Source organism: Lepisosteus oculatus, chromosome 2 (assembly GCF_040954835.1).
Source record: "Lepisosteus oculatus isolate fLepOcu1 chromosome 2, fLepOcu1.hap2, whole genome shotgun sequence".
NCBI lineage: Eukaryota > Metazoa > Chordata > Actinopteri > Semionotiformes > Lepisosteidae > Lepisosteus > Lepisosteus oculatus.
In genome coordinates, this window is record NC_090697.1 from 55,868,743 (window position 1) to 55,895,252 (window position 26,510).

The following is a 26,510-nucleotide window of genomic DNA, read 5'->3' on the forward strand; positions in this document are numbered from 1 at the left end:
TTCCTGCTTATATTTTTAGTAACTCATTAAATCATTAGGTCGCTTCTTTCTAGCCTTTAAATTGCTTACCCTTGGGATGAATCAGTTCTATGTGTCAGACAGAATATCTTTGAACAGTTGCTATGCATGCTCAACCGATTTCTTAGTTTTTTGTCCTGCTCTACTTGAGATCTGTCTCACTCCTTCATTGTTAGTTTTCCTGAAATTGTAAAAACTTGTTTTGGACTTTCTTAGAATCCAATCCAGAAATCAAAGACTTGAGAAAGGGAGATCATCGGAGCCAGCTTTATTCACCCTGCAGAGTGGGAATCCACACAGTGACAATTCTCATTCTAAAGCAGATGCAGTTGCTAACACACACCATTTTTGTGTCACAAAAGCTATTCATTCTATGACAGGCTGTCTATTCTAACAATTAAACATTTTTCTCATATTGTTAGTCTGCTAAGCTTCTGTGAGTCAAGGCTAAGTGCTTGGTCTGCACAGCCTCATCCTTTCAGACTTTAGTGAACAATTTCACATACTGTACAATGTTCCTCAAAGCATACTCAATTATGAAAACAGTTCCCTAATGGTTCTCTCAACACTGTTTTTCTCACCCCTTGATCATGCTGAAACCAGGGTCCCTGTTCCACCATGACACCTGCCAATTACTTTTTTGATGAAGAATAAGAAAATCTTGGAGGTGATGCAATTTGAGATAAAGAAAAAGGCTGGCACAATGTGTCTTACTTAAAGCCTTGCAATATACAGTATACAATTTAACACTTACTGGGATTGAGAGATCCACAGAGTTGCCTGCATTGCTGTAAAAAGTGACATCAAGTGCCACTACCTGTCCAGAGTTCATGAAACCAACCTGAAAAGAAAATTACTGTTCTTTTAAGTTTTAAAGGATTTGCTGAATGACCCTTCACTCTACCTTCACTAATTAACTGTTGCTTAGTATTATTTTTTTACTCTAAAAGCAATATTTTCCATATGACAAAAAGCTTTTCAATATGTTATGTGAAACGGGATGCAGAACAAATTGTCTGTTTGTGTGATTTCTGGTGTACTGGGATGTAACCGGTTGGTCCAAGTCAGGTTGGTGGAAATTTTGGTGGCACTCTTCCCTCTGAACCTGAATTTCTAAACTAATGCCTTAATATAGTGATGAAGCTCATTGTGCCACAGAAGGAGCTATCATTCTGATAGACCTACAGTAGGTATTGACTACATGGTCATTCAAGATCCAATTGGACAGTTCAGAAGAGAAGGCGTATTACCTCCAGTGGCCTTGGCTTGCACAGTTTGGTCACCCTAAAGTTCCTGCTTAGCTAAAATGCTATGCTGTGGGGATGCTGATCAGACTAGAAGGTAGTAAATCTGCCATCAGTGTACATACTAGGTCTCGCCCATAGTGTGTCCCCCTGCTGTTCTCTGTATACCCACTCCATGGGTTAAGTCATCTCCTTCCATGGCTTTTTGTACAATTGTTGAATCTTATGTGATTAGGAATCTTAAATCTCCCACTGATGATCACATTATTCTTGTCTCCTCCCATATCTCTGCTTGTTACATAGCAAAATTGTGCTGCATATATTCCTATCATCTCAAATTGAACTTCTCAAACTTTTACCCTCTTTTCTTTCCTTCTCAGTCTTCCTCCTCTGCAGACGTCTCTACTGCTTTTCCTCTTGACGTCACCACCACCCTGTTCCCCCCATGTGTCAAGAATCTCTGCGTCACTCATGAGTACTGTCCCCTCCCCCTTCTACACTCCACATATTTCTTCTCTGCCATTGTCCAGCTGCTGCTTCTTGAGCAGTGTTGGCAAAATCCACCCCTTCTTTAAGTGCTCTACATAGCTCTTGATCTAGTTCTCGATAATCTCTTTCCTAAATTGTTTGTCCTTCTTGACCAGTCTCCCTGCCAGAACTTTGCTCCTCGCCTTGTCTTTTCTGTTGCTCACTTTTCACATGTGACTCCACTTCTCCAGTCACTCCACTGGCCCCCTATTGCTGTTTGCCTCTGATACAAAAACCTAGTTCTCGGCTCCTGTTGTCTTGACTATTCTTCTCTTTCAGACACTTATTTCTCCCTAAACACTGTCTTTACCTGCTCCATTCCTCCTCTTCTACCATACGTTCTATTCTACCTATTCTTCATTCTCCCTCTTCCTGGTGTCTCTCCATCTTCATCTTCTATCTACCCCTTGATGGTGAAATGAACTACTCACAGAAATCAGACCTGTTAGGTCCTCTGACCACCTTTCTGTTTGTCCTCAAAACTTATACTTATCAACAAGCAGTATGCATTATTTCTCTGTGCCCAAACTATCTGTCTATTGCTTTCGTTACTACGATGTTTTCATAATACGTTATTCTTCCACTGTGTGCTTGACTTTTTGTTATTTTATTAATTTATTTTTACTGTATTGTACCAACATAATTGTTTTTGTTCTTATGCTTAATTAAAATTGTGTACTGTATAATGCATCCTGATTAAGAGTATGTGCTAAGTACTAACAAACAAAATTTGACATAAATCTTGGTCTAGCTGTGGGGGGGGAAGGAAGCTGTGTTTCCTGTAATAAAACCTTCTTTACAGTTGGTCTTGTCCATATGACAAATAAAGGAAACAGAGGTTGCCAATGTCTTATTGGCCAGACAGAATATTCTACCTTATAAGACCCCAGGAAAGGATGGCGTCCTCCACTGATAAGCATATCTTCATCGCGGTCCAGCATGCACCGCACAGGCCTTCCTGTTCTGTCAGTAAAACACAGCAAGCAAACAGAACCCGCGGTTAACAATGTATGTGTCCAACAGAGGCTGAGTTGGATAAAATGGGTTTATACGCTTTTGGCACTAGAGCTCCTATTTACAGTGTATAAGGTAGTTAGAAGCATATTCTGCAGGGAAAGAAAGCCAAAAACACACATTCTTTAACTTCATCCTTTCCAAAGCAAGACAAAAACATTTCTTCCCAGTTCATAAAGTTCATGGACAAAAATACAGCTACTGTAGATGTATTTAATCAGAACAGTAAATGAATGTATGTGTAACGATGCTCTGTAGAGGTGAAAAGGATCCGATGCAGATGCAGGAGTCGCAGGGAGGTAAGTAAACGTACCGAGCAAATCCAGGAGCTGAGCCGTAGTCCGAAGGCGAAGGTAAGTCGAGATCCGGTAAAGGCACTGGTGGCGAACAATCCAAAACGTGAGACAGAATCGTAGTCGAAAAGAGAGCTACAGGGTCAAATCCAAAACAGGCAATGATAGCAAACAATCCAAAGGTCGAGACGAGATCCGAAGTCCGAAGGCAAAAGGTGCAGGCAGAATACCAGGAAGGCAAAAGAGGGGTGAGAACGCTAGGCTGAGCAACAAGAAGAGAACTCAATACCGAGCAACGGGAATCAGGTACGAATGGTATAAATAACCCGGCGTGCCGCACGGTAGAGCAATTGCAGGTGTGTTAACTCGTGCGGCGGCGCTTGTTAGAAGTAATCCGCTGCTGGTGCTGATTGGCTCGCTTACGTGTTGATCTCCGCTGGCTGGTGGTCGTGACAGTACCCCCCCCTTCACGGGCGGCTCCCGACGCCCGAGACGGCCGATTAGGATAGTCCCTGTGAAAGTCACTGATTAGTGTAGGGTCCAAAATATCCTTCTCTGGAACCCAAGATCTCTCCTCGGCACCAAAACCTTCCCAGTCGACTAAATACTGCAGGGTACCGCGGTTCCATCTGGAGTCAATGATCTTATGGACCGTATAAGCCGGGCGCCCCTGAATGCGACGAGGAGGTGGCGGGCGATGTTGGGGAGCCGCAAGGGGCGAGCGGTAAACAGGTTTCAGGAGGGAGACATGAAATGAGGGGTGGATTCTGAGGGTAGGGGGGAGAGCAAGACGGAAGGTAACCGGGGTGATCCGGGAACGAATCCGGAAGGGACCAATATATCTAGGCCCAAGCTTTTTGGAAGGCTGATGTATAGGTAGGTTCCGTGTAGATAACCAAACAAACTGTCCTTTCCGAAAACGAGGGGCTGGTCTGCGGTGTCGGTTGGCGAATTTGGCGTGGCGCTGGGTTGACTTAATAAGAGCTGTCCTCGCCATTTTCCAGGTCCTTCGCAGTTTGGCAATATATTGTTGCACGGACGGCACTGCCGTGAGTGGAGGTGTGACAGGGATGAGAGTGGGCTGATAACCTAAAGAACAAAGGAAGGGAGAGAGACCTGTGGAGGAGGACGTAAGAGAATTGTGGGCATATTCTGCCCAGGGAAGTAGTGATGACCAATCATCCTGTGAGCTGGAGGTGAAGGCTCTCAAAAAGGTCAGGAGGCTTTGATTGGTCCTTTCCACCTGACCATTGGCCTCAGGATGATAACCAGAAGTCAAAGATACATGAGTCCCTAGAGTTTGACAGAAAGCCTTCCAAAAGGCCGAGATAAATTGCGGTCCCCTGTCCGAGACAACGTCATCAGGCAAACCATGTATCCTAAAGACCTGTTGTACAAACAAAGATGCCATTTCCTGGGCTGTGGGCAATGCTGGGAGGGGGACAAAATGGGCTGCTTTGGAAAAACGATCGGAGACCACCATGATTACCGTATGACCCTGACTGTTAGGAAGGTCCGTAATGAAGTCAACAGCTATATGGGACCAAGGGCGGTGTGGGATTGGAAGGGGGTGAAGGAGGCCAGCCTTCCTAGAGCGCGGAGTCTTGCTCCTGGCACAGACCGGGCAAGCCCGGACGTACTCTGCTGCATCAGATCGCATGGAAGGCCACCAAAAGTCCCTGGTGAGGAGGTCCAGAGTGCGTCTGCATCCCGGGTGGCCGGCAAACCGGGAATCATGTCCCCACTGCAAAACCGCAGAACGTAAGTTGTTCGGGACGAAAAGCTTATCCGGGGGGCAGCACAGAGGAACTGTAGTTCCATTGAGGGCACGCCTGACCTGATCTTCAATGGAGCAATGAATCGCTGCCACGATTCTGTTAGGAGAGATGATTGGTTCAGGTGTGTCGTCCAGGTCTGGGGGGTCATGGAGCCGAGAGAGTGCATCAGCCCTCCCATTCTTCGAGCCAGGAGTGTAAGTGATAACAAAATTGAAACGAGAAAAGAAAAGTGACCAACGGGCCTGACGCGAGTTGAGGCGCTTGGCAGATTGAATATAGGACAGGTTCTTATGGTCCGTAATAATGACAAAGGGGTGCTGAGCCCCCTCCAGCCAGTGTCTCCATTCCTCGAGGGCCAGCTTGATAGCTAGGAGTTCCCGATTGCCCACATCATAGTTAACCTCAGCAGGAGAGAGCTTCTTGGAAAAGAAAGCACATGGATGAGGGAGGCGATCCTCTTCGAGGCGCTGGGAGAGGACTGCACCAACCCCATGGGCAGAGGCGTCAACTTCAACAATGAAAGGCCGGGAGGGATCCGGATGCCGTAGGAGAGGAGCGGAGCTGAAGAGACGTTTCAAGCGCAGGAATGCCTGGTTAGCCTCCGGATTCCATTTACCCCGACTAGGACGGTTGCGGGTCAGAGCCATAATGGGCGCCACCACGGAGCTAAAGTTCCGGATGAATCGCCTGTAGAAGTTGGCAAAACCTAGAAAGCGTTGGATTTGCTTCAAATTACGTGGCACAGGCCAATCATTGATAGCTGCCACCTTGGCTGAGTCCATCTCGACTCCAAGAGGAGAAATAATGTAGCCCAGAAAGTGAATCTTAGAAGCATGAAAAATGCATTTCTCAAGCTTGGCGTACAGCTGGTTGTCGATGAGTCTGGACAAGACCTCCTGGACGTGATGGACATGTTCCTGAGGGTCGGTGGAAAAAATGAGGATGTCATCCAAGTATACCAAGACAAATTTTCCAATAATGTCCCTGAAGATGTCATTTATGAAGGATTGGAAGACTGCCAGGGCATTAGCGAGTCCAAAAGGCATCACCTGATATTCATAGTGGCCGTGCGTGGTCATAAAGGCTGTCTTCCACTCATCCCCTTCACGGATCCTGATTAAATTATAAGCCCCTCGTAGATCTAGTTTTGAGAAAATGGAGGCTCCACGTAGGGACTCCAGAGCGGCTGGGATTAAAGGCAAGGGGTAGGGATGTTTGACTGTAATGGAGTTCAGGCCTCTGTAATCAATACACGGCCTCAAGGAGCCGTCCTTCTTCCCTATGAAGAAGAACCCAGCACAGGCTGGGGACGAGGAGGGACGAATAAAACCAGAATTCAGGGCCTCCTTGATATAATCCTGCAGGGCTTCATTCTCCGTCTGAGTGAGCGGGTAGATCCGTCCTTTGGGTGGGAGTGCTCCTGGAAGCAAATCTATTGCACAGTCATAGGTGCGGTGAGGGGGGAGCGATAGAGCTTTCTGTTTGTCAAAGGCTTGCTTCAAATGTGCATATTGGGGGGGAATAATAGAGTGTTCTTCCAAGAGGTTTACTGAAGCAGCAACCTTGAGTGGAGGACGACAACAGTTGTCACGACAGGCCTGGCTCCAGGCAATGATCTCATTCTTGGCCCAGGAGATGTGGGGATCATGCTTTTTGAGCCAGGGAAGGCCCAGGATCACAGGGTAAGCAGGGGAGTCCAGGAGAAGGAGTGAAATGTCCTCCACATGAGTGGCACCAACAGTAAGGGATAGGGGAATGGTCTGCCAGGAAATACGTCCAGGAGCGATTGGTGACCCATCCAACGTTTGAATGCAGATAGGGGGTGAAAGCGGAGCAAGAGGAATATCCCACTTCTTGGCAAAAGAGGCATCCATAAAATTCCCAGCTGCCCCTGAATCCACCAAAACCGAAAGGGGAAGGTGCGTGTCCATCCAGGAAATCTCAGCTGGGAATAAAGGCCCTGAAGAGGATTGTGAAAAAACAGCACTACTGACACTAACAGTAGGCAGTGGGGGAGCTCGAGGTGGATGTGGGGGTCTCAAAGGACAAGTAGCGAGCAGGTGACCCGACGCAGAGCAGTACAGACACAGCCCCTCCTGACGGCGCCTTTCCTTTTCCTCCAAGGACAGGGGTGCATGTGGCAGGGTGGGCGCCACGAGGGGAGGACCCATGGGCCGCACAGGTCTGCTTCCTGGGTGTCTCTCCGCTCTCCGCAGCCGAATGCGAGTGTCCAATTCAACTACCGCAGCGATATCCGCCTCTAGAGACCAGGTTGGTAAGGACATGAGCACCAGGTGGTCCTTTAGATCCTCCGAGAGACCCTTAGCGAAGAGGCAAACCAAAGCTTCCGGGTTCCAGGCAGACTCCGTGGCGAGGGCTTGGAATTCAGCCACATAATCTTGCAGTGGTCTGTCGCCCTGGCGAAGAGAGGAAAGCCGAAGGCAAGTCAAATCCGGGTTGCTTTGAGAAAAACGCGCCTGGAGACGGTCAGCAAAAAGCTGAAAGTCAGAGAACAGCTGCTCTCCTCTAGCAAGCAATACTGCAGCCCAATCCAATGCTTTGCCTGTGAGCAAGGAAAGTGCGAATCCGATCCTCTGTCGAGAAGTAGAAAAACGCTCAGGCTGCAGCTGAAAAGCCAGGGAGCACTGGGCAATAAAGCCCCTGCAGCCTGCCGGATTGCCGTCATACTTCTCCGGGAGAACAAATGGTAAAGTTGAGGGAGTGGTGGGCGGGGCCGCGGTGGTTGGAGCAGGTGTTTGTAAAAAAGGCGTTGTAGGAATCGGTGCGGGAGCCGGCGAAACAGGGGAAGAAAAAAGCCAGGCGACTTGGTTAGTGAGCAGTTGGAGAGAAGATTGAAGCTGGGCGATGGTCTGGGATTGCTGCGGGAGAAGGGAACGAAGGGTCTGTGCGTCTGCGGGATCCATAATCGGGCTCGGTATTCTGTAACGATGCTCTGTAGAGGTGAAAAGGATCCGATGCAGATGCAGGAGTCGCAGGGAGGTAAGTAAATGTACCGAGCAAATCCAGGAGCTGAGCCGTAGTCCGAAGGCGAAGGTAAGTCGAGATCCGGTAAAGGCACTGGTGGCGAACAATCCAAAACGTGAGACAGAATCGTAGTCGAAAAGAGAGCTACAGGGTCAAATCCAAAACAGGCAATGATAGCAAACAATCCAAAGGGCGAGACGAGATCCGAAGTCCGAAGGCAAAAGGTGCAGGCAGAATACCAGGAAGGCAAAAGAGGGGTGAGAACGCTAGGCTGAGCAACAAGAAGAGAACTCAATACCGAGCAACGGGAATCAGGTACGAATGGTATAAATAACCCGGCGTGCCGCATGGTAGAGCAATTGCAGGTGTGTTAACTCGTGCGGCGGCGCTTGTTAGAAGTAATCCGCTGCTGGTGCTGATTGGCTCGCTTACGTGTTGATCTCCGCTGGCTGGTGGTCGTGACAGTATGTAATACACAATATAAACACATTTGAGAGAAATTTCATTTAAAGGACATTAGGACAAATATTGTTTATCTATATATATTTACTAGGTAGAGTAAATTAAACTAGTTCTGTGTAAATATTGTAATCACTTATAGCACTATAGTAAGAATAGATATTTAAATGTTTAATGATACACTGGCAAAATCCCCCTAATGACTGATATAAAGTCCCCTGTTCCCCTCTAGGTTGCTCCTATCCATGTGTTATGACCCCAAGTGTCTAGGGGTAAAAGAGTGTAACATTTAGGATAATTCTTTTGGAAGCAGGTGGGTTTTGGTGAGGGACTAGGAAGCGTGATAACAAAGGTAAGGAACTAGAGTGGTGCCAAAGAAAAGAAAATAAACAAAATGGAGCTGGCTAGGAAGGTGAGGGAAAGCTAACCTGACTACAAAATAAAATCCGAAATACACGGTCTTCGGCGTCTTCAACACCCTAACTAACCTCCACTGACTACCCAAAACCATACAAGACAAACAGCACTCACCCGTACTAAACTAGTGTTACTAACACAAAATCAACTAAGTGTGTAGAATGTACCCAACAACCTAAACCAACCTTATAAACAAGTTCACACAAAAACACAAGTGAACTAGGAATACAAATAAGGGAAAACAAGAGTAATCAACAGGAACAGGGTACAAAGAACACAAAAGTTGAACATATAACATGTGAGGGCAAGGTAATGCCAAAACAAGGATGAACACACAAACAAAAAAGAGTACAAAGAAACTAACAGAAACCAACAAAACAATTTCAAAACAAACTAGTTTAAGCCAAAGCTATAAACACACGCACGCACGCACGCACGCACGCACGCACGCACGCACGCACGCACGCACGCACGCACGCAGCGAAAGAACAAAGCCGAAGCGATAACCAAAACCAAGTAGGACCGAAGTCAAACAAAAGGCTTTTTCCTTCAGAAAACCTCCATATTATATCCTGAATAAGATGCACTCTGATTGGCCGATAAGCTAATTGATCACGATGTCATACAGAAAGTGTGGTGTAATGGTGGGCCAATGGGGAAGATAGAACAATCAAGGGTCAGCAGTGTGGAACATAAAAAAACACACACAGAACACACACTGGGACGGAACACCATGGAATTCAGACACTTTTTACATTTAAAGGCAATAATCAAAAAAATTATTTGACCCACTTATACCAGAAACATCTTAAAGAGGTCTTCAAGCAGGATATTATGTTAAACTGTTTCAGGGCTGTTTTGAAGCTATTTTGGTAATAATAATATGTAAAAATCCTGTATTTCCAAAAATGAAGAATAACTAGTTTGTGGTAAGTTTACCAGCTGGAATGCAGAACTGTGAAAGGAAGTAAATTAAACAAAAATTAGATATGTACAATAAGCAGCTTATGAAACTTATAATTTAAGTTATTTTCAATGCAATTCTAGTCACATTTAACAGTCTTACAAGTGGCTACACTTGAGAACAATTAGAATACAAAAGGCCGGATTTACAGACTTTGGATAATGTTTCTGGCCAGACAAACAACAGACATTTTTATAGCTACTGCCTAAATGATTTTTTGCGGATTCATCCACCTACTTGTGAGCTGCAACAGCAACCACAGTTGACAATAGGGTACTTCTAGACTCCTTCCCTCCAAAGCCACCTCCCATTCTCTTCACTCTGCACACAATCCTATTGGCGGGCACCCCCAAGGCCTTGGCAACAAGTTGCTGAAATTTATACAAATAAGGAACCACATGAAAAAATGCAACAGAGGGATTAGGGACCATGAGACTCTTTTAACTGTGACTTGAACCCCCAAACAGAAAGCAGTTTAACACAATGGGTTGAAGAAGTTCAAGTAGGTAGCTACTCCAGCATGTGGAAGGTGTAAAGGAACAGGTAAAAGGTGTATTCCATACTGAAAGGAAAAGAAAAGAGACACAACGTTTCAGCGGTGGAGCTTTCTTAAGGTGTGAAGAAGAAGGCTCACACACCTGAAGAAGACTCCACAGCGGAAATGTTGTGTCTCCTTTCCTTTCAGCATGGAATAAACCTTTACCTGTTCCTTTGCAGTTAAGCACAATGCCTTCACTGAGACTTTGATTTTCAGGGGTTCATTTTGCTTTAATCATAGTACATTGCTTCTAGTGGAGAAGTTTTCTGTTTAACTGTGGGAAACAAATCTCCTATCAGCTGCTTCCTGTTAAGGGGACCTGCTTTGAAGCTACAAAGTCTTACAAAAACATTTTTTTTAATGTTTGCTTTTGAAAGAAACATATTATTGATAGGCATGACTAAATAATACATTCCAGCACGAGAGTAAATCCATATATATTCTTAATTAACTCCCGAAGTTCTTTTTGACTGTGCTCACTTACTTGTGTCTTTGCTGTAGCCTGTGTGGACACAAAAAGCTCCATTTCTCCATCTTCTCCTTTTGGAACAGCAAGGCTGCAGTGTGTTTCCATGTAGAAGTGTTCTTGTCCTCCAATATGCATCTGTCCTGCAGGAGCATAATCCCAACAAAGTCAGGATACTATCCAGTTCAGAAAGAATTGAAACAGCATGAAATACAAATTCATCTTTTTAACATTCGATGAGATGAGAAAGCAAGATATTACGCCTTGTTTGTGTTTCATGCTAATGCTGATCATCAAACTTTCTGCTCCATAGTATTATAACATCATCCTTCTCCAGGACTCCCATATTGTTTTGTCTTGTTGCTAACAGACATTAATTATTTCCGGTGGGTAGCTGCATCAGTGTGCGCAGGCTACATTCATTTGTTACAGCTCCAAAACCTGTTAAATAAACTACAAACTCAAAAGGTATGATGATATGTTCTTAGGTTTTGGATGTACAGTGGTCGCTGGCCCTGAAGGAACTCAGCTTGCGTCTTCTATACAACAGCAGATTTTCTAGTACACTTTGAATGACAGTTGATAGTTCTATAGTTGGATATCATTTTTAATGATTATTTTAAATTAATCTTTATTGGGTTAATAGGGAAGAGGGTCATACCTTCCAAGATCTGATCTGCTTCCTGAAATCCTTGGTTAATGTTCCCTCTTTCAATCTTTCTGATAGGCTCATAAAATGATTGACTTGCTATTGCCTCCTGTGGGAGAAACGATTTCAATAACACAGTGTAATTTTCTGTTATGTCACCACCAAATTAAGGTCACAAAACGTCAGATATTTTAGTTCTTACAGTAGAGAGACAAATGTTTTTTACTATATTCACGGTGCTTCAACTTGTTCTATAAAAACACTTTTCCAAATATTTAAATATAATAGTTTATTCTTAAATTATTAACTTATTTTCCAGTAACATATAACATTTCAAAATGACATTTCATGACATTTCATATGTTATTTGAAATTACACTTCAAATAACATAAAATATTTTCTAAACTTTGTTTTCCTTAAAGGGTGGCACAGTAGTGCAGTGGGTGGGAGTATTGCTTCACAGTGCTAGGGCCCTGAGTTCTGGACCTGGAGAGCTATCTGTGTGGAGTTTAGATGTTCTCTCCATGTTTGTGTGGGTTTCCTCTGGATGCTTTCATTTCCAAAGACAGAGATTAATTTTCTTGTGGGAAAATAGGCCCTGGTGTGAGTGTGTGTCTGTGTGTGTGTGCCCTTCGTCCTGTCCTTGTGTTCTTTGCTTGCTGGGATTGGCTCCTGCCCCCCTGTGACCTTGTATTGGATAAAGTAGTTAGAAAATAGATGGATGGTTGTTTTCTTAAACAGATTTAAAACCTCAATTAAAAAACAACAGTAAAATTTACTTCTTAAATGACAACAGGATGTACCATAACAGGATGTCTTAAAGGACCACACACAAGCTGGTTTTTGTTCCAGTCAAGCTCTCAGCTCTCAACTGAACCATTAATTGACTTAACAATAGGATTTATTTGATTTAAAACCTCAATACAAAATGACATTAAAACCTACTTCTTAAATGACAAGATTACTTTAAGCTAATCTTTAAATTTTTTTAATGTAAAAATCCTGCCTGTACATGTGCTATGCAAGGTGCATTTTTCATCGCCTACCTGAATTGTGATAACAGGTTGCAGGTCCTTGTAGCAGATCTGTACAAGTTTAGCAGCTCTCTGAGCATGTGCTTTTGTGTCTGCAACTATGGCCCCAATAATGTGACCAACACATGTGACCTAGAGAAAAACACAAAAGGAAGTTATATAATCAATAAATTATTTTTTTGTATTCGTTCATTTAACCAATTAATTAATCAATTAATCCATTAAGAAAATAAACTCATGACCAGGAGACTCATTTAGACAACAAGAAACTTACTAGAGAGATGTATGGTACCTTGTACCCTCAACCCTTCAGCTAAGAGGCCCATGCCCTAGCCACTGCCCAGAGAACAACACTGTTGGGCTGTAGATTGTTGAGCATTTAATTGGACATTGGATTGTAGATTTGATTGACCCTCTCAGCTGTGCTAGTTAGTTTGAGTGCAGGAAAAAGGAAGGTCCAGCTATTTGGACCAGCAGCCAGTTCACACTGCAACTCACAACTGTCAACCCACTGAAGCTAAGCAGTGTGAGCCTGGTCAGTACCTGGATGGGAGACCTCCTGGGAAAACTTAGGTTGCAGCTGGAAGAGGTGTTAGTGGGGCTAGCAGGGGGTGCTCAGCGTTCGGTCCATGTGGGTCCTAATGCCCCAGTATAGTGACAGGGACACCTTCGGACGAGATGTAAAACCGAGGTCCTGACTCTCTGTGGTCATTAAAAATCCCAGGGCATTTCTTAAAAAGAGTAGGGGTGTAACCCCGGGGTTCTGGCCAAATTTCCCATGGGCCCTTACTAATCATGGCTTCCTAATAACCCCCCTCAATGAATTGGCTACATTACTCTGCTCTCCTCCCCACTGATAGCTGATGTGTGGTGAGCATTCTGGCGCACTATGGCTGCCGTCTCATCATCCAGGTGGATGCTGCACATTGGTGGTGGTGGAGGGGTCCCCATTACCTGTAAAGCGCTTTGAGTGGAGTGTCCAGAAAAGTGCTATATAAGTGTAAGCAATTAATTATTATTATTATTATTTCTGTTTCTTTCTTTAGACAGTACTTTTCTCCACACTCACTTGTCATGTACCCACCTGGACAATAGGGGTCAACTGTTACAAAGGATTACAGACCCTAATTTGCAAAGGATAACCCTGACTCTCATATTTTCATCAGCTTTTATTACACAGGATGCCTTGAAACCTTGCATGTGAATGATCCACACTAATTGCTATGTACACTTAAAGTGTCTTGATCATGGTCAGAAGGAATCTGTCAGTGTTTCACATTAAGATATTTACCTCTGTAAGCTTCATGTGCTGCTTGTATAAAGATTTATGGAATGGGTTTTACACACATTTTCTGATTTTACTGACACTTTATACGTAAAAACAATATGATACAAAATAAACAGTTATTTTTCATTAATTTTACTTTCCATGTGGACATTTGGCACTTTATTATTATTTCACAAAAACAAGAGTATTGTGTCTAATAATAAAAACAATACTTTATGTATTTTTCGGAGATTAAGCACAGTAACTGGGCAACAGTATGCTTAAGAAGATGTTTACTTTCTTGATTTAGTGAGGCAAGATCATAATAACACTGAAGAATTTTCAAAAACAGTTGTTTAAACAAACATTATTTTGTTTGATCTGACATGATCTGGAAGGTCCAGTAGTTAAACTTCTTCCAATATTTGCTTTCACTTTACACCATAAAGAAAAATAATTCTAAAGAAAGGTTTTCAAAAAAGGCAAGAGTATTTTTCAATTAAATATGCCCAGCAGCAATGCAATTTCCTAAATGTGAAGTGTATTAATAACTTTCTGCTTAATTCTCAGTAATGTACCAATGGTTTAATAACACAATTTTCATCTTCCCTGTTTAGCATGGTAAGGGCAAATCACTTGGTAACACACTTTTCTGAAAGATGTTCTTACCATGTCTTCAGCAAAGACTGTTTCATCATAAATAACTGGGCCAGTACTGTTGCTCCCTGGGACATCTTTGACTGAGAGGAAGGTCACTACTCCAGGTACAGCCATAGCTTCCTGGGTGTCAATGGAGCTACAAGAAAAAGAACAAAAAAACTACAATGTGATGGTTATAAGATGAGGAAACACTTTAGTTTCACACAGGTTTCACACGAACAGTATAAAATACTGTAATGCATATTACAATACAAGTAAAGCCTTTTAATTCAACTGGATCTTTCTGGGCACAAATGAAGCACAAAAATGTCTGCCTTTTTTATACCATTACAGCATGTCTTAAAGGTCCACACACCAGCTGGTTTTTGTTCCAGTCAAGCTCTCAGTTATACAACTAAACCATTAAATTACTTAATAATAGGGTTAATTTGTTGTTTTATTTAACAACTGCATTTCATAAGTAAAAATCCCTAACTTTGGGGAAAAAAATAGTGTTTTTTATCTCAAAGTAAATGGGTAAAGCACGTCAAATTTGAGATATTCTTGCTGCACTTCAATGTTCACTAATTCCTGTGCTCTAATATGTACACATAAGAACATAAGTACAGACATATCCTATCTGTATCCTTAATGAAGACATTTTAGTTCTAACAAAATGTTTAATTGCACTTCCTAGCAATTGTGAGCAGACATAAGATGCTCTAAACGTAGGCAACTGCTGTCTTGCACTTTTATTCCACACATCATCCTCTGCCAGACATATGAATGCTAATTTAAATATGCATGACATAGTCATTTGCTTATCTCAGAGAATCTGAAGGAATGCACTGGTGCTCAGTACCATTTCAAAAAACCAATCACTGATATGCATTTTAAATTCCCCTGGCAAATGTGTTATGTTTCAAGGTAAGATGAACAGAAAGTGGCACAATGGCACAGTGGTTAGCAGTGCTGGGATCAATTCCGTACCTGGGCTGCATGGACTTTAGCCTGTGTCTGTGTGGGGGCCCTCTGGGCGCTCATGTTTTCTCCCACAGTCCACAGATATGCTGTGGGTTAAATGGGAACTACAACCCCAATTTCTCAGACTGGAAAATTTCAGACCCCCGTATTGCACTTGCATGTTCACTAATCCTTGTTCATGACACATTTTGCCTTACCTGTGTCCTGTAAGATGTTATTATGTAGCTTTCTACTCCCTCCAAGAAAAGAATAATAAAATTCCACTACTAATAATTTTAAACCAATTTTTCTTGTCAACACGCACATGATGCGAGCACACGCTTTTGTACTCGTCACAAGGGTCAGGTAGAGCTCATTCTCATATCTAGGAATGTCATCACAGTACACGGCCTCTCCAGTGGCCTGCTTCAAGGCAGAAGATGTTATTATGTAGCTTTCTACTCCCTCCAAGAAAAGAATAATAAAATTCCACTACTAATAATTTTAAACCAATTTTTCTTGTCAACACGCACATGATGCGAGCACACGCTTTTGTACTCGTCACAAGGGTCAGGTAGAGCTCATTCTCATATCTAGGAATGTCATCACAGTACACGGCCTCTCCAGTGGCCTGCTTCAAGGCAGACAGGTGCATTAATGGCCGTCCAACAACATCTTCCTCAGACTGTCCTGGGGGAACTGCCTGTGGAGACAGCACCACTGGGGTATGAGAATGTGTGAACAATTTTCTCTGCGTACAGTGCATCCACATACAGTATGAGGTAACTATCTCAACAACAGATAAACGCCATTGATCAAGAAATGACTTAGAACAGGAGCCCCACCCTCTGCTCCTGGAGGAACCCATCCTGAAGATCTTCTAGATCAACCTTAAATCACCATTGTCTAAAAATAGGAAAAACTATATTTGCGATCAACTTAATGGCCAATTTATTAATTTGCCATCACTTAAAGTGATTTGTTAGATTGAGTAATTTAAAGATCATTCGTAACACAAATCTGAAAATTCTTCAGCCTTTATGTACCTTGAATGAAATACCTGTTTAATTCCTCATCAGCTTTCAAGTGTTCCCATTCCCTGGAAGCATGTGATTAAAGGTAAGCTGAAACATCTGACCAGGGTGGGAGATCTCTGATCTACACAAACAACTGGATTTAAATGTATTCTAGGGTTTTGCTTCTCAATGGTGCAAACACTGTTTGTATTGAACATTTTAATTATTCATGTTTTTGAGCATTATTCCCTGTTGATATCTTTGTGCAATACTGTATAATGCACAATACTGAAGATCCACTCCAAGATGATAAGCATAGGGAACATTGCTCAAACATAGCTAACCTTCTGCATGGAGTATGTTGAAGACTGAAACACTAATATATGAAGCTTATTCCTATTGCATTTTGATCTGAGGTCTGTATTGTTATATTTGCATAAGTATATGCACATATTTTTATCCATAATGAAGATATTTCAGTTCCAATGTTGTGCTTAATTCCACTTCCTAGAAAATTCAGATAGACGTCAGTATCACGCCCAGTACACCTAGAGGGTGCTCTACTTCTTTCCTGTTCCAAGTTCCCTGTGATTATTCATGTCTTTCTGGTACAGTATGTCTTGTTGTGTAGCCTATTTACTTCCTGCTTCTGCTCTGCTCCTCGCTCAGCATTGAGGTTCGGATGTCCTGAGACCCACCTAGCACCAGGTCGCCCCACGTCCGCTACCTGAGGGCATAGGTTTCTTTATGGCATTTCCTGAACAGATGAGCCCGGACTAAACCCTGTCTCGCCGCTACGCATAGGGTCTTTTTCGCTCTCCTGCCATTTCATGGTTCGTCCTTTCCGACATCCGCGACAGTAAGATCAGTTCAAAGTCCTCTAAACTCACTTTTAAATTTACTCAACTGCTGTCATGCACTTTCCTTCCACAAATCCTCCTTGGCACAGGAACGCCAGTTCAGGGAAGAATGCATTTTGCTATGCCATGCATATTTCATAAAATGTTAAACACTGCACAGATACACCATGTCATTTCAAAGAAAAAAGTAGGGAAAGGTGATATGCTTTTGTTGGTACTTTACACTCCTCTGGCAAATATGTTTTGTTTCAAGGTGTGACAAGCCTGAATATATAATATCCTTATATGATATGTAAATCTCATCTTGCTCTCTGAAGACCGGATAAGCAAAATTATACTGTTGAAAGCGGTTGTATTTTGCTATGATGCTCTCCATATATTAAGAATTCTTGGTGACTATTTATTGCTTTCGTTGAATTTTCACCTGAATTTCAGGGGGTATTGTTTAAGAATTCCTTTATATTGCTTAGCAGTTAAGAGTATTCACTCTTCATTATCTCACAATAAATGAAGCAATGGTAATGTGATCACACTTCTCTTGCATAGTTTACAGCCCTGCATGTTTTCTAAGTAAATGAGTCACTGATACAAGAGATGAGTAACAACTGTTACCAAACTAGGAATTTAAATGATTATAGCCAATGGTTGAAGCTGATTGCTCCTGAAACCTGAGCCCAAGTCTACCAGAGGACTGAAATATGAACCAATAAATCAAGAAATACTGGAAAGACTCATAGCTTCTGATGCATTGCTTCTTTGCCCTCCCCTGTGATTTTCCTGGAGATTTTGGCATTATATTAATTAGCATTATTAACCCTATATTATAAACCCTTCATACAACTACTCCTGCAGCCAAATCAAGTTTAACATCCAGTACACACAAAAAGGCCAGAATCATCAGAAAATTTACAGCAACTAAACATTGAAAAACAGGATTTTTTACCTGGAAAAGCTGAACACTAGAAGGTGAATTGTTATGAAACAGCTCTGTTGCACTGACATAGTCGGGTCGTAAGTCTTCAGTATGAATCCCCTAGAGTACAGAAACATGAAAGCACAGATGCCAAGGTGAAAGAACACAATTTGAAAACAGCTTATTCCCTAACGACAACTCAGAAATAACACAACAAAGATAAACATTTAATCCTTGCATTCTTAAATTCTGTGGTACATTTTGTAGGACAAATTAAATAATGCTAATTGTTAGTAATCGGAACGTGCTTTCTCATTGATTTTGCCTTTTTTTGTACAATCTCCAATGAACAGCGAATCTCGCTGTTGGCAAAGTGAGGGCAACAGTCTTCCTCACCTGGTCCTTGAGATCCTGGGCCAGTTTGTGCCGGACAGTGAGGAAGAACTTGAAGAAGAGGCTGAGTGCCAGAGTGCGTCTATACTGGACAAGGCCCCCAGGGGCTGAAGGGTCCAGGCTCATTTCCGTAGACAGGGAAGACAGGGCCTCCTGCAGCAGATCCTCAGTCCACTCTCTGACAAGAACCACAGGCTATAACAATCACTGGCAACTCCTGCACCTTCACACAACACTCTCGCTAATAAAGCTGGGTGCTGTTTTTCATAAGAAACCTAGTTTCTCTGGAAGGAAGGGATTTCATTAAAAACCATTATGTTTTACAGATGAGAAAGGTTTGGATCAGGGAAGATTTTTCAGTGAAGTTGTTGGAATTTAATAGAATGCTGTATAAGCTTTGGTCGAAATAAAACTTATTACGATCACACAAACGTATAATTGGCTATAGATTATAGCCCTTATATAGGTAATTCTATACAGGTAGATACAACAATTATCCAAGACATATTTTATTTGTAGTTTGTAGTTTGTATTGAAGTATCAAAAACATTTTTTAAGCAATGATTTTATGACAGATGTACTCAAACCCTTACGGATAGAGAAAAAAATATTGAGTTATATATTGGTTACATTGAGCAGGAAAAAAGCGATAAATATGGAATTAAGAACAAAATGAAAACAATGATTTTTGAGGGCTAAAAATCTATAAAAAGAAACCCTGTCTTAATGTGGGCCACAAAAAGTACAAGCCTTTTAATAAAAATACTTACAGAGGCCAGAAGCATTTTTGAACCACACTTTTTAAGGGAATAATCTCTTTTGTGAATTTGAATTTATCTGTACCTGTATCTTAAACATATTCTGTTTACAAAAAAACATGTATTATCAAAGCCCACCTGTCAGTAAGCTGTTTGCAAGTCTTCTTTGCCAGCACTGTAATTGGAGCCATTCCCCCATAACTCAGATGGAGCTCTTTTACTTTATTAGTTCCCTCTTTAAAGAGAACATTCATTCCACATGTTACTATAGCGATGTCGTCCTCACGCCGGGAAGCCTGCTTGAAGGCTGAGAAATACTGGCCCTGCAACACAGAAAGACATATTCTACTGTGTCATTCTTTCCTAGATGTTTTGTCCTTATTAAGATGTTAATATTCTGTTACAGTTAAGAACACGTAATAGGTTTATTTCAAGCTGAAAAGAGAAGAAAGAAAACACAATGTTTCAGCCGTGGAGCCTTCTTCAGGCGTGAGAGAAGAAGTCTCACACCTGAAGAAGGCTCCACACCTGAAACGTTGTGTTTTCTTTCTTCTCTTTTCAGCATGGAATAAACCTATTACTTGTTCCTTTGCAGCCTATGCATGCTGACGCAGCTACCCACCTGAACTTCTGTTCCAGTATATGTTAATATGACAATTTTCAAATTCATTAAGTTTGGATTGAATTAAACTGGTCTAAACCTAGATAACAATAGCTCAATGAAACTGCCTTACTTTCAAAACACACCTTTTAATCATAGATACCTTAAGGGTTTAATTGGTGTATTAATAAAAAAAACAAATTTTGGTGACAAATAAAACATTTCAGATTTTTGTTCATTATGATTTGGTACAGTAGATTTTAGGTTTTGCATGCTGTGTGTAGAATTTTCAACAGATGTATTCCATTTTCACTATTAAGGAAAATGTGTACGGACAGAGCATAATTTTAGCTATCCATCATCAGAAAGCCCCTAACTGCTGCTAGGACTTTTGAAAACAGATTGTAGGGCACAAGGTGGGACAGCACCCTGAAAGAAACATCAATTCTTTGCAAGGCATAAAAACACAAGCTGAAGAACACAATGCAAGACGTCCATGTATAAGTTGGCAGTTACCATACATGGCTGACTTTTAAGTAAGTCTTTTACTGACTTGCTTACCTTCCTTGTGTAAGGAATTTCAATAGACAGAAGTATCTCGTCAGGCTTTATGGATGTTTTTCGGTAGCCAATAAAAAAATTTTCATCAATGTGGATCTCTCGTTTACCAACTGGAAAATGGCAAGCCCAAATTATTCAGAATTCCTAGAGCTGCGGAAAAACCTTAAGAATGCTAATTAAATTAAATGCATGACACTTAACTGGTACAAAGGTCTGTACTGTTTACATTCTGAAAGTGTAGATTTGTGTAAAGCCCAGATAAAATAGGAAAAATGATTCTCTCAACAACTGAGTACTCGAAAGCCAGATAATGATGGGTGCACTCCAGAGCCTCTAGCAAACCAAACGTGACAGGCCTGGAATGACAGCTTACATTGAAACCAAGGTTAAGTGTCACTTAAACCATGGCTTGTCACAATGCTCTGCAGAATCAGTTCTATGAGGTACAGTAGGTTAAGGAGAAAGTAATAATAAGAGAATACATACATACAAAGAGAGACATACATACAAATACTTAAAAACAAATACAAATACAAATACTTAAAAACAAATATCAGTTTAATTTTTATTAGAATGTGCAAACATCTACTTGTACAATGTGACTAGTTTAAGTTAATCATTCACCAATTGTTTTATTGTTTTATAAATTATGCTGACCAACATTTGTTATCATGAGTTGTCAGATTTGAGCAACCAGGGCTCACAGGTTACAAGCATGTATGGACACCATCTGAAGCCATACAACCCTGGTTCAAATCATGTTGCATGATTTGCACCAGGTTAGATATCACCTTGTAAGATAGTGTTCTTTTTTGCAGTGACTGGAGAAGGATTCACCAGTTCACATATCTCTGAACCCGGAATGCCATAGGCTGTCCCAGCTCATTCCACAGATACTTAATAGAGGTTACACAAGTCTGTAGGGTATCCATGGCATAACTGTCATATTTCCATCTCACAAGAAAGCAAGGCTTACAAGAGCAGCCTGAGGATCTGTGCTGTTCTGATGGAATGTAGTTGCATCAGCATGAATCTTCATGACAGCCATCAAGCGATGTCCCTGGGCTTGATCAGTGTATGACTGTGTAGCTAGGTTGCCACCATTCACTACAGCTTGATTGCTGTAACAGCTAGACACTTCCACTTAGATCTTCACACTTGGATCCTCATTCTGCAGTATCAGCTACAGTATGAATGACTATGTCAGCTAATGATCTCTGTAGGTATCTTACTTTGTGCCTTCTGCCTGAGCCCTGAAAGGATTTTAATAAGATAACAGAATGCTATTAGAGCATTGATTCCCTGGTTTACCTTTGGACAACAGTGTGGCCTTGCTGCCTGCAGCCATGAAGACAGGGTTCAGGTCAGAGATCGGACTTGCTGTCATGATATTGCCTCCTAGTGCCTGAAACAATATCCAAAATATGAAAATAATGAGGACTCTCAAGAATGAAACAGATTGCAGTAGCATTGTTGTAAAGTAAACATTTATTGTCAATATTCTTTTCTCAGTGAATAAACGTTATTTTGATTATTAATTTAAAGCTGTACTCTTTATCTCTTCCCCTCTTATGAATAAAAATGATAGGCATAATAATTTTCCACCTCTCATAGGGTGATCTCTTATTTTTTAAACTAGCACTTAGGTCTGGGGCTTGTGATCAGCCTGTTTGCTTAGTTCTGGAGCTGCAGAAACAGAGTAGACCACACTGTATGCTAAAGTATATTACAAAATATTACAAATGCTAAAAAAATTCAATGTATCTTGGAAATGGAACCACCCATAATTATTTGAACAGTGAAGTCAAAACCATTATTGTTGCTTTACAGTCAAGCTGTTTGCATTTTTGATTATGGAATTGATTGAATGATAAGCACAACAAAATATATGTATTATTAACAACTCTGATGTTTATTAGAAATTTCAATAACAGTTGTTTTTAGGGTTTTCCTTCACAGTTCTGGTAATTTTTTACAGAAGCCTATTAGCTCCATGGAGAAAAAAATATTTTGTAATTAAAAAAGATATGTTAAAATGTGATAATTCATTTGTTACATATATTATACAGTGGTGTGAAAAAGTGTTTGCCCCCTTCCTGATTTCTTATTTTTTTGCATGTTTGTCACACTGAAATGTTTCAGATCAAACAAATTGAAATATTAGACAAAGATAACACAAGTAAACACAAAATGCAGTTTTTAAATGAAGGTTTTTATTATTAAGGGAAAAAAAAATCCAAACCTACATGGCCCTGTGTGAAAATGTGATTGCCCCCTAAACTTAATAACTAGTTGGGCCACCCTTAGCAGCAACAACTGCAATCAAGCATTTGCGATAACTGGCAATGAGTCTTTTACAGCGCTGTGGAGGAATTTTGGCCCACTCATCTTTGCAGAATTGTTGCAATTTAGCCACATTGGAGGGTTTTCAAGCCTTATCCGCTTTTTTATGGTCATGCCACAACATCTCAATCGGATTCAGGTCAGAACTTTAACTAGGCCACTCCAAAGTCTTAATTTTGTTTTTCTTAAGCCATTCAGAGGTGGACTTGCTGGTGTGTTTTGGATCATTGTCCTGCTGCAGAACCCAAGTGTGCTTCAGCTTGAGGTCACCAACAGATGGCCGGACATTCTCCTTCGGGATTTTTTGGTAGACAGCAGAATTCATGGTTCCATTTACCACAGCAAGTCTTTCAGGTCCTGAAGCAGCAAAACAGCCCCAAACCATCACACTACCACCACCATATTTTACTGTTGGTATGATGTTCCTTTTCTGAAATGCTGTGTTACTTTTACACCAGATGTAATGGGACACACACCTTCCAAAACGTTCAACTTTTGTCTCATCAGTCCACAGAGTATTTTCCCAAAAGTCTTGGGGATCATCAAGATGTTTTCTGGCAAAACTGAGACGAGCCTTTATGTTCTTTTTGCTCAGCAGTGGTTTTCATCTTGGAACTCTGCCATGCAGGCCATTTTTCCCCAGTCTCTTTCTTATGGTAGAGTCATGAACACTGACCTTAACTGAGGCAAGTGAAGCCTGGAGTTCTTCGGATGTTGTTGTGGGGTTTTTTGTGACCTCTTGGATGAGTCGTTGCTGCGCTCCTGGGGTAATTTTGGTCGGCCAGCCACTCCTGGGAAGGTTCACCACTGTTCCATGTTTTCGCCATTTGTGGATAATGGCTCTCACTGTGGTTCGCTGGAGTCCCAAAGCTTTAGAAATGGCTTTACAACCTTTTCCAGGCTGATAAATCTCAATTACTCTGTTTCTCATTTGTTCCTGAATTTCTTTGGATCGCAGCATGATGTCTAGCTTTTGAGGATCTTTTGGTCTACTTCACTTTGTCAGGCAGGTCCTATTTAAGTGATTTCTTGATTGAGAACAGGTGTGGCAGTAATCAGGCCTGGGTGTGGCTATAGAAATTGAACTCAGCTTTCCAAAGATGTGATAAACCACAGTTGATTTATGTTTAAACAGGGGGGGCAATCACTTTTTCACACAGGGCCATGTAGGTTTGGATTTTTTTTTCCCTTAAAAATAAAAACCTTCATTTAAAAACTGCATTTTGTGTTTACTTGTGTTATCTTTGTCTAATATTTCAATTTGTTTGATGATCTGAAACATTTCAGTGTGACAAACATGCAAAAAAATAAGAAATCAGGACGGGGGCAAACACTTTTTCACACCACTGTATATAAGCCTATGCTTACACAAAATACATTTAAATTTGAAATTGCACAGCACAATACAGGAAATGTGTCATATGAAGGGAGAAAAAAACAATATTTACTGTACATATTGGCTTGCACAGACATGAATATAAAGAGATACAGGAGTGCAAAACAAAATGAAAAACAATTCTAGGTTAGCACACAAACTGTTGCCAACAATGTACTATATTTATGAAGAGAGTTATGTTGCTTGTTTCTTGTAAGCATTTAAACCCAAAGGTATCTTGTTCAAATGAAAAATGATTTCATTTAAATGCAATAAATATTTTTCTTATTCCTCATAAGCTTCTCTATATTTTTCTGTCACAAAATGGCATTTTCTTATTGTTTTACTTGGTCTCGATTGATTGGTTACTATATCTGTGTTTTCTTTCTTCTTCTGAATGTTCCAAAGTGTCAATTATGTTTCAGTGCTAAGGTTTCAAGGTTTTAAGGTTTCTTTCAGCTTCAAAATTGCCTCCTTTTTTTTCATAGATAGCTCTTTGGTTTTCACTTTGACTTAGATCTGTCAAAGTGAGACTGGTTGATAGGACATTAACAGTAATTTTATGAGTCTAACTATCCAACAACAAGCACATAACCAACAAAACACACCTGTCAACTAACTGTCCCAATACTTTTTGGTTCTACACTATCAATTTGATTAATTGACTCAAGAGTCTACAACATTTTTCATGAGAAATTATTATAATATGTATTTACATAATTATTAGAGTGAAAATTCCAGTTCAGATTTTACTGCTCGAATATTGGAGGTATTGTAGGGTACTGTGTCTTTACCAAAAACACAATTTTTTGTTGTGGGATCACTTACTGCAACATTTCGGATTTGTTGTCCAGCAAACCATCTGAGCTGCTCCAGAACTGCCTGAAACACTCCAGTCTGGCATTTGGGTAGCTGTGACACTGCTTTCCTCAGCTCTTCTCCAATCAGGGTCAGGCTGCATGCAGCCCCAAACACAATTCCTTAAAACAAAACCTTGGTTTTGTGATTTGTTTTAAAAGGGTTTGTCAGTCTTCTTTAATCCACAGAAGTTTAGAAAGTCAGACACTGGTTTTAATACATAGTTTCTAGCAGTCTCAGGAGTGTTTGGGACATCGAAATGAACTGAATTCCAGGCCTGCCATACCAAAAGGCTATGCAATACTGTACATGGAACAAGCTCTTGTAATAAGGGCCCAGCTGAGACACAAAAGCAAGGAGGGAGATCCTCATGAAATGAACACAACACGTTACAAGGTAATTGCAGAATTCTCATGGTTTTCTCATAGGCACTGTGATGGACTGGCAATCCTGCCCAGGGTATTGCTCTGCCTTGTGCTCTGTGCCTGCTGGGTTAAGCTGCATCTCACCATAACCCCCTAATGATCAAATTATTATTGAACACAGGTTGATGGATTAATATGTGTCTGGTGCCTTTAAATCACATGCAGTTTATTTGGTTGGGTTGTCCCCACATACTATTGGCCACTATTTTTCAAAAACAGTGCAGTCAGGTACTGGCACCCAACAAGCCATAGAGAGCACAACAATAGGAATGCGTGCAAAGAAACATACTTCAATGGGCATAGCATATTGCAGGCATGTGATATGAGTACTTGAAAAAGTAACCTGAGGATACTCTGTTTGCAATAAAAAAGGTGACAACAGTGCTCAAAATAGCAGGAATTGGGCTTCCTAACATGGAATACACTGTATACTGTGTAAGTGGCCACTCACCTCTCTCATTGTACTGTATAATGTTGAGCTCTGGGATATACGCTGGAGCAAGAATCACAGGGTACAACATGTTCTTAAACTTCATCTCAATACCTTAAACGAAGACAGAACGCTAAGCTTAACTACCTCTCTAACATATTGCAACACACAAATGCCCGAAGGAAAGATTATTACTAATACTTAAAGACAATTAAATATGTAATATCCATCATCATAATAATTATTATCATTAAATTATTATTTTCAGACATATCTGCTTGGCCAATGTGTTCAACCAGTTTTGAGCTGAGAGGCTATTCCCTTGTTTTGCACTTCTAACCTAGACTACAAGCAGATAAGTTGTTGACCAGAGGACTGGCTCATTTCTGAAACTCAGTGTCCAGTCCAGCAATAAGGTTGCCAAAAAAAGGCAAGGATCTCCAAGCCAAGTGTGACACCATAAAAGGGCAACATGGTGCGACTACCAACTGCTCAGATGTGGTAACATGGCGCTATTCAAGACCAATCTTTTCACACAGTACCTAACAGTGCCACAATGCTATGTTGTTCTTATTGTTATTCTTGGCTACTCTGTTCAATACTTACAATGAAAACAAGGGCAAAGACAAAAAATAACTGTGAGAGAATGAACAGTACTTTATGGACTAGATTACCAGTGGAAAGAACAGAGTCATTCTGTTGTTAGACTTTGTACTTTGC

At 41.2% G+C, this 26,510-nt stretch overlaps 1 protein-coding gene across 1 annotated transcript in view; it reads right to left on the minus strand.

Moving 5' to 3' along the window:
• Positions 1 to 26,510, minus strand: part of xdh (xanthine dehydrogenase) — a 62,305-nt gene that overhangs the window by 19,115 nt on the left and 16,680 nt on the right. The window contains exons 11-25 of the mRNA XM_069179473.1: positions 25,812 to 25,904; positions 24,906 to 25,057; positions 21,671 to 21,764; positions 20,360 to 20,469; positions 19,336 to 19,520; positions 18,443 to 18,617; positions 18,077 to 18,166; positions 15,791 to 15,960; positions 14,325 to 14,451; positions 12,401 to 12,520; positions 11,366 to 11,462; positions 10,723 to 10,847; positions 9,938 to 10,071; positions 2,666 to 2,753; positions 773 to 859 (exon numbers count right to left, since the gene is read on the minus strand). Coding sequence (XP_069035574.1) covers positions 773 to 859; positions 2,666 to 2,753; positions 9,938 to 10,071; positions 10,723 to 10,847; positions 11,366 to 11,462; positions 12,401 to 12,520; positions 14,325 to 14,451; positions 15,791 to 15,960; positions 18,077 to 18,166; positions 18,443 to 18,617; positions 19,336 to 19,520; positions 20,360 to 20,469; positions 21,671 to 21,764; positions 24,906 to 25,057; positions 25,812 to 25,904 — 1,847 coding nt within the window. The remainder of the gene's footprint in view (positions 1 to 772; positions 860 to 2,665; positions 2,754 to 9,937; positions 10,072 to 10,722; positions 10,848 to 11,365; positions 11,463 to 12,400; positions 12,521 to 14,324; positions 14,452 to 15,790; positions 15,961 to 18,076; positions 18,167 to 18,442; positions 18,618 to 19,335; positions 19,521 to 20,359; positions 20,470 to 21,670; positions 21,765 to 24,905; positions 25,058 to 25,811; positions 25,905 to 26,510) is intronic.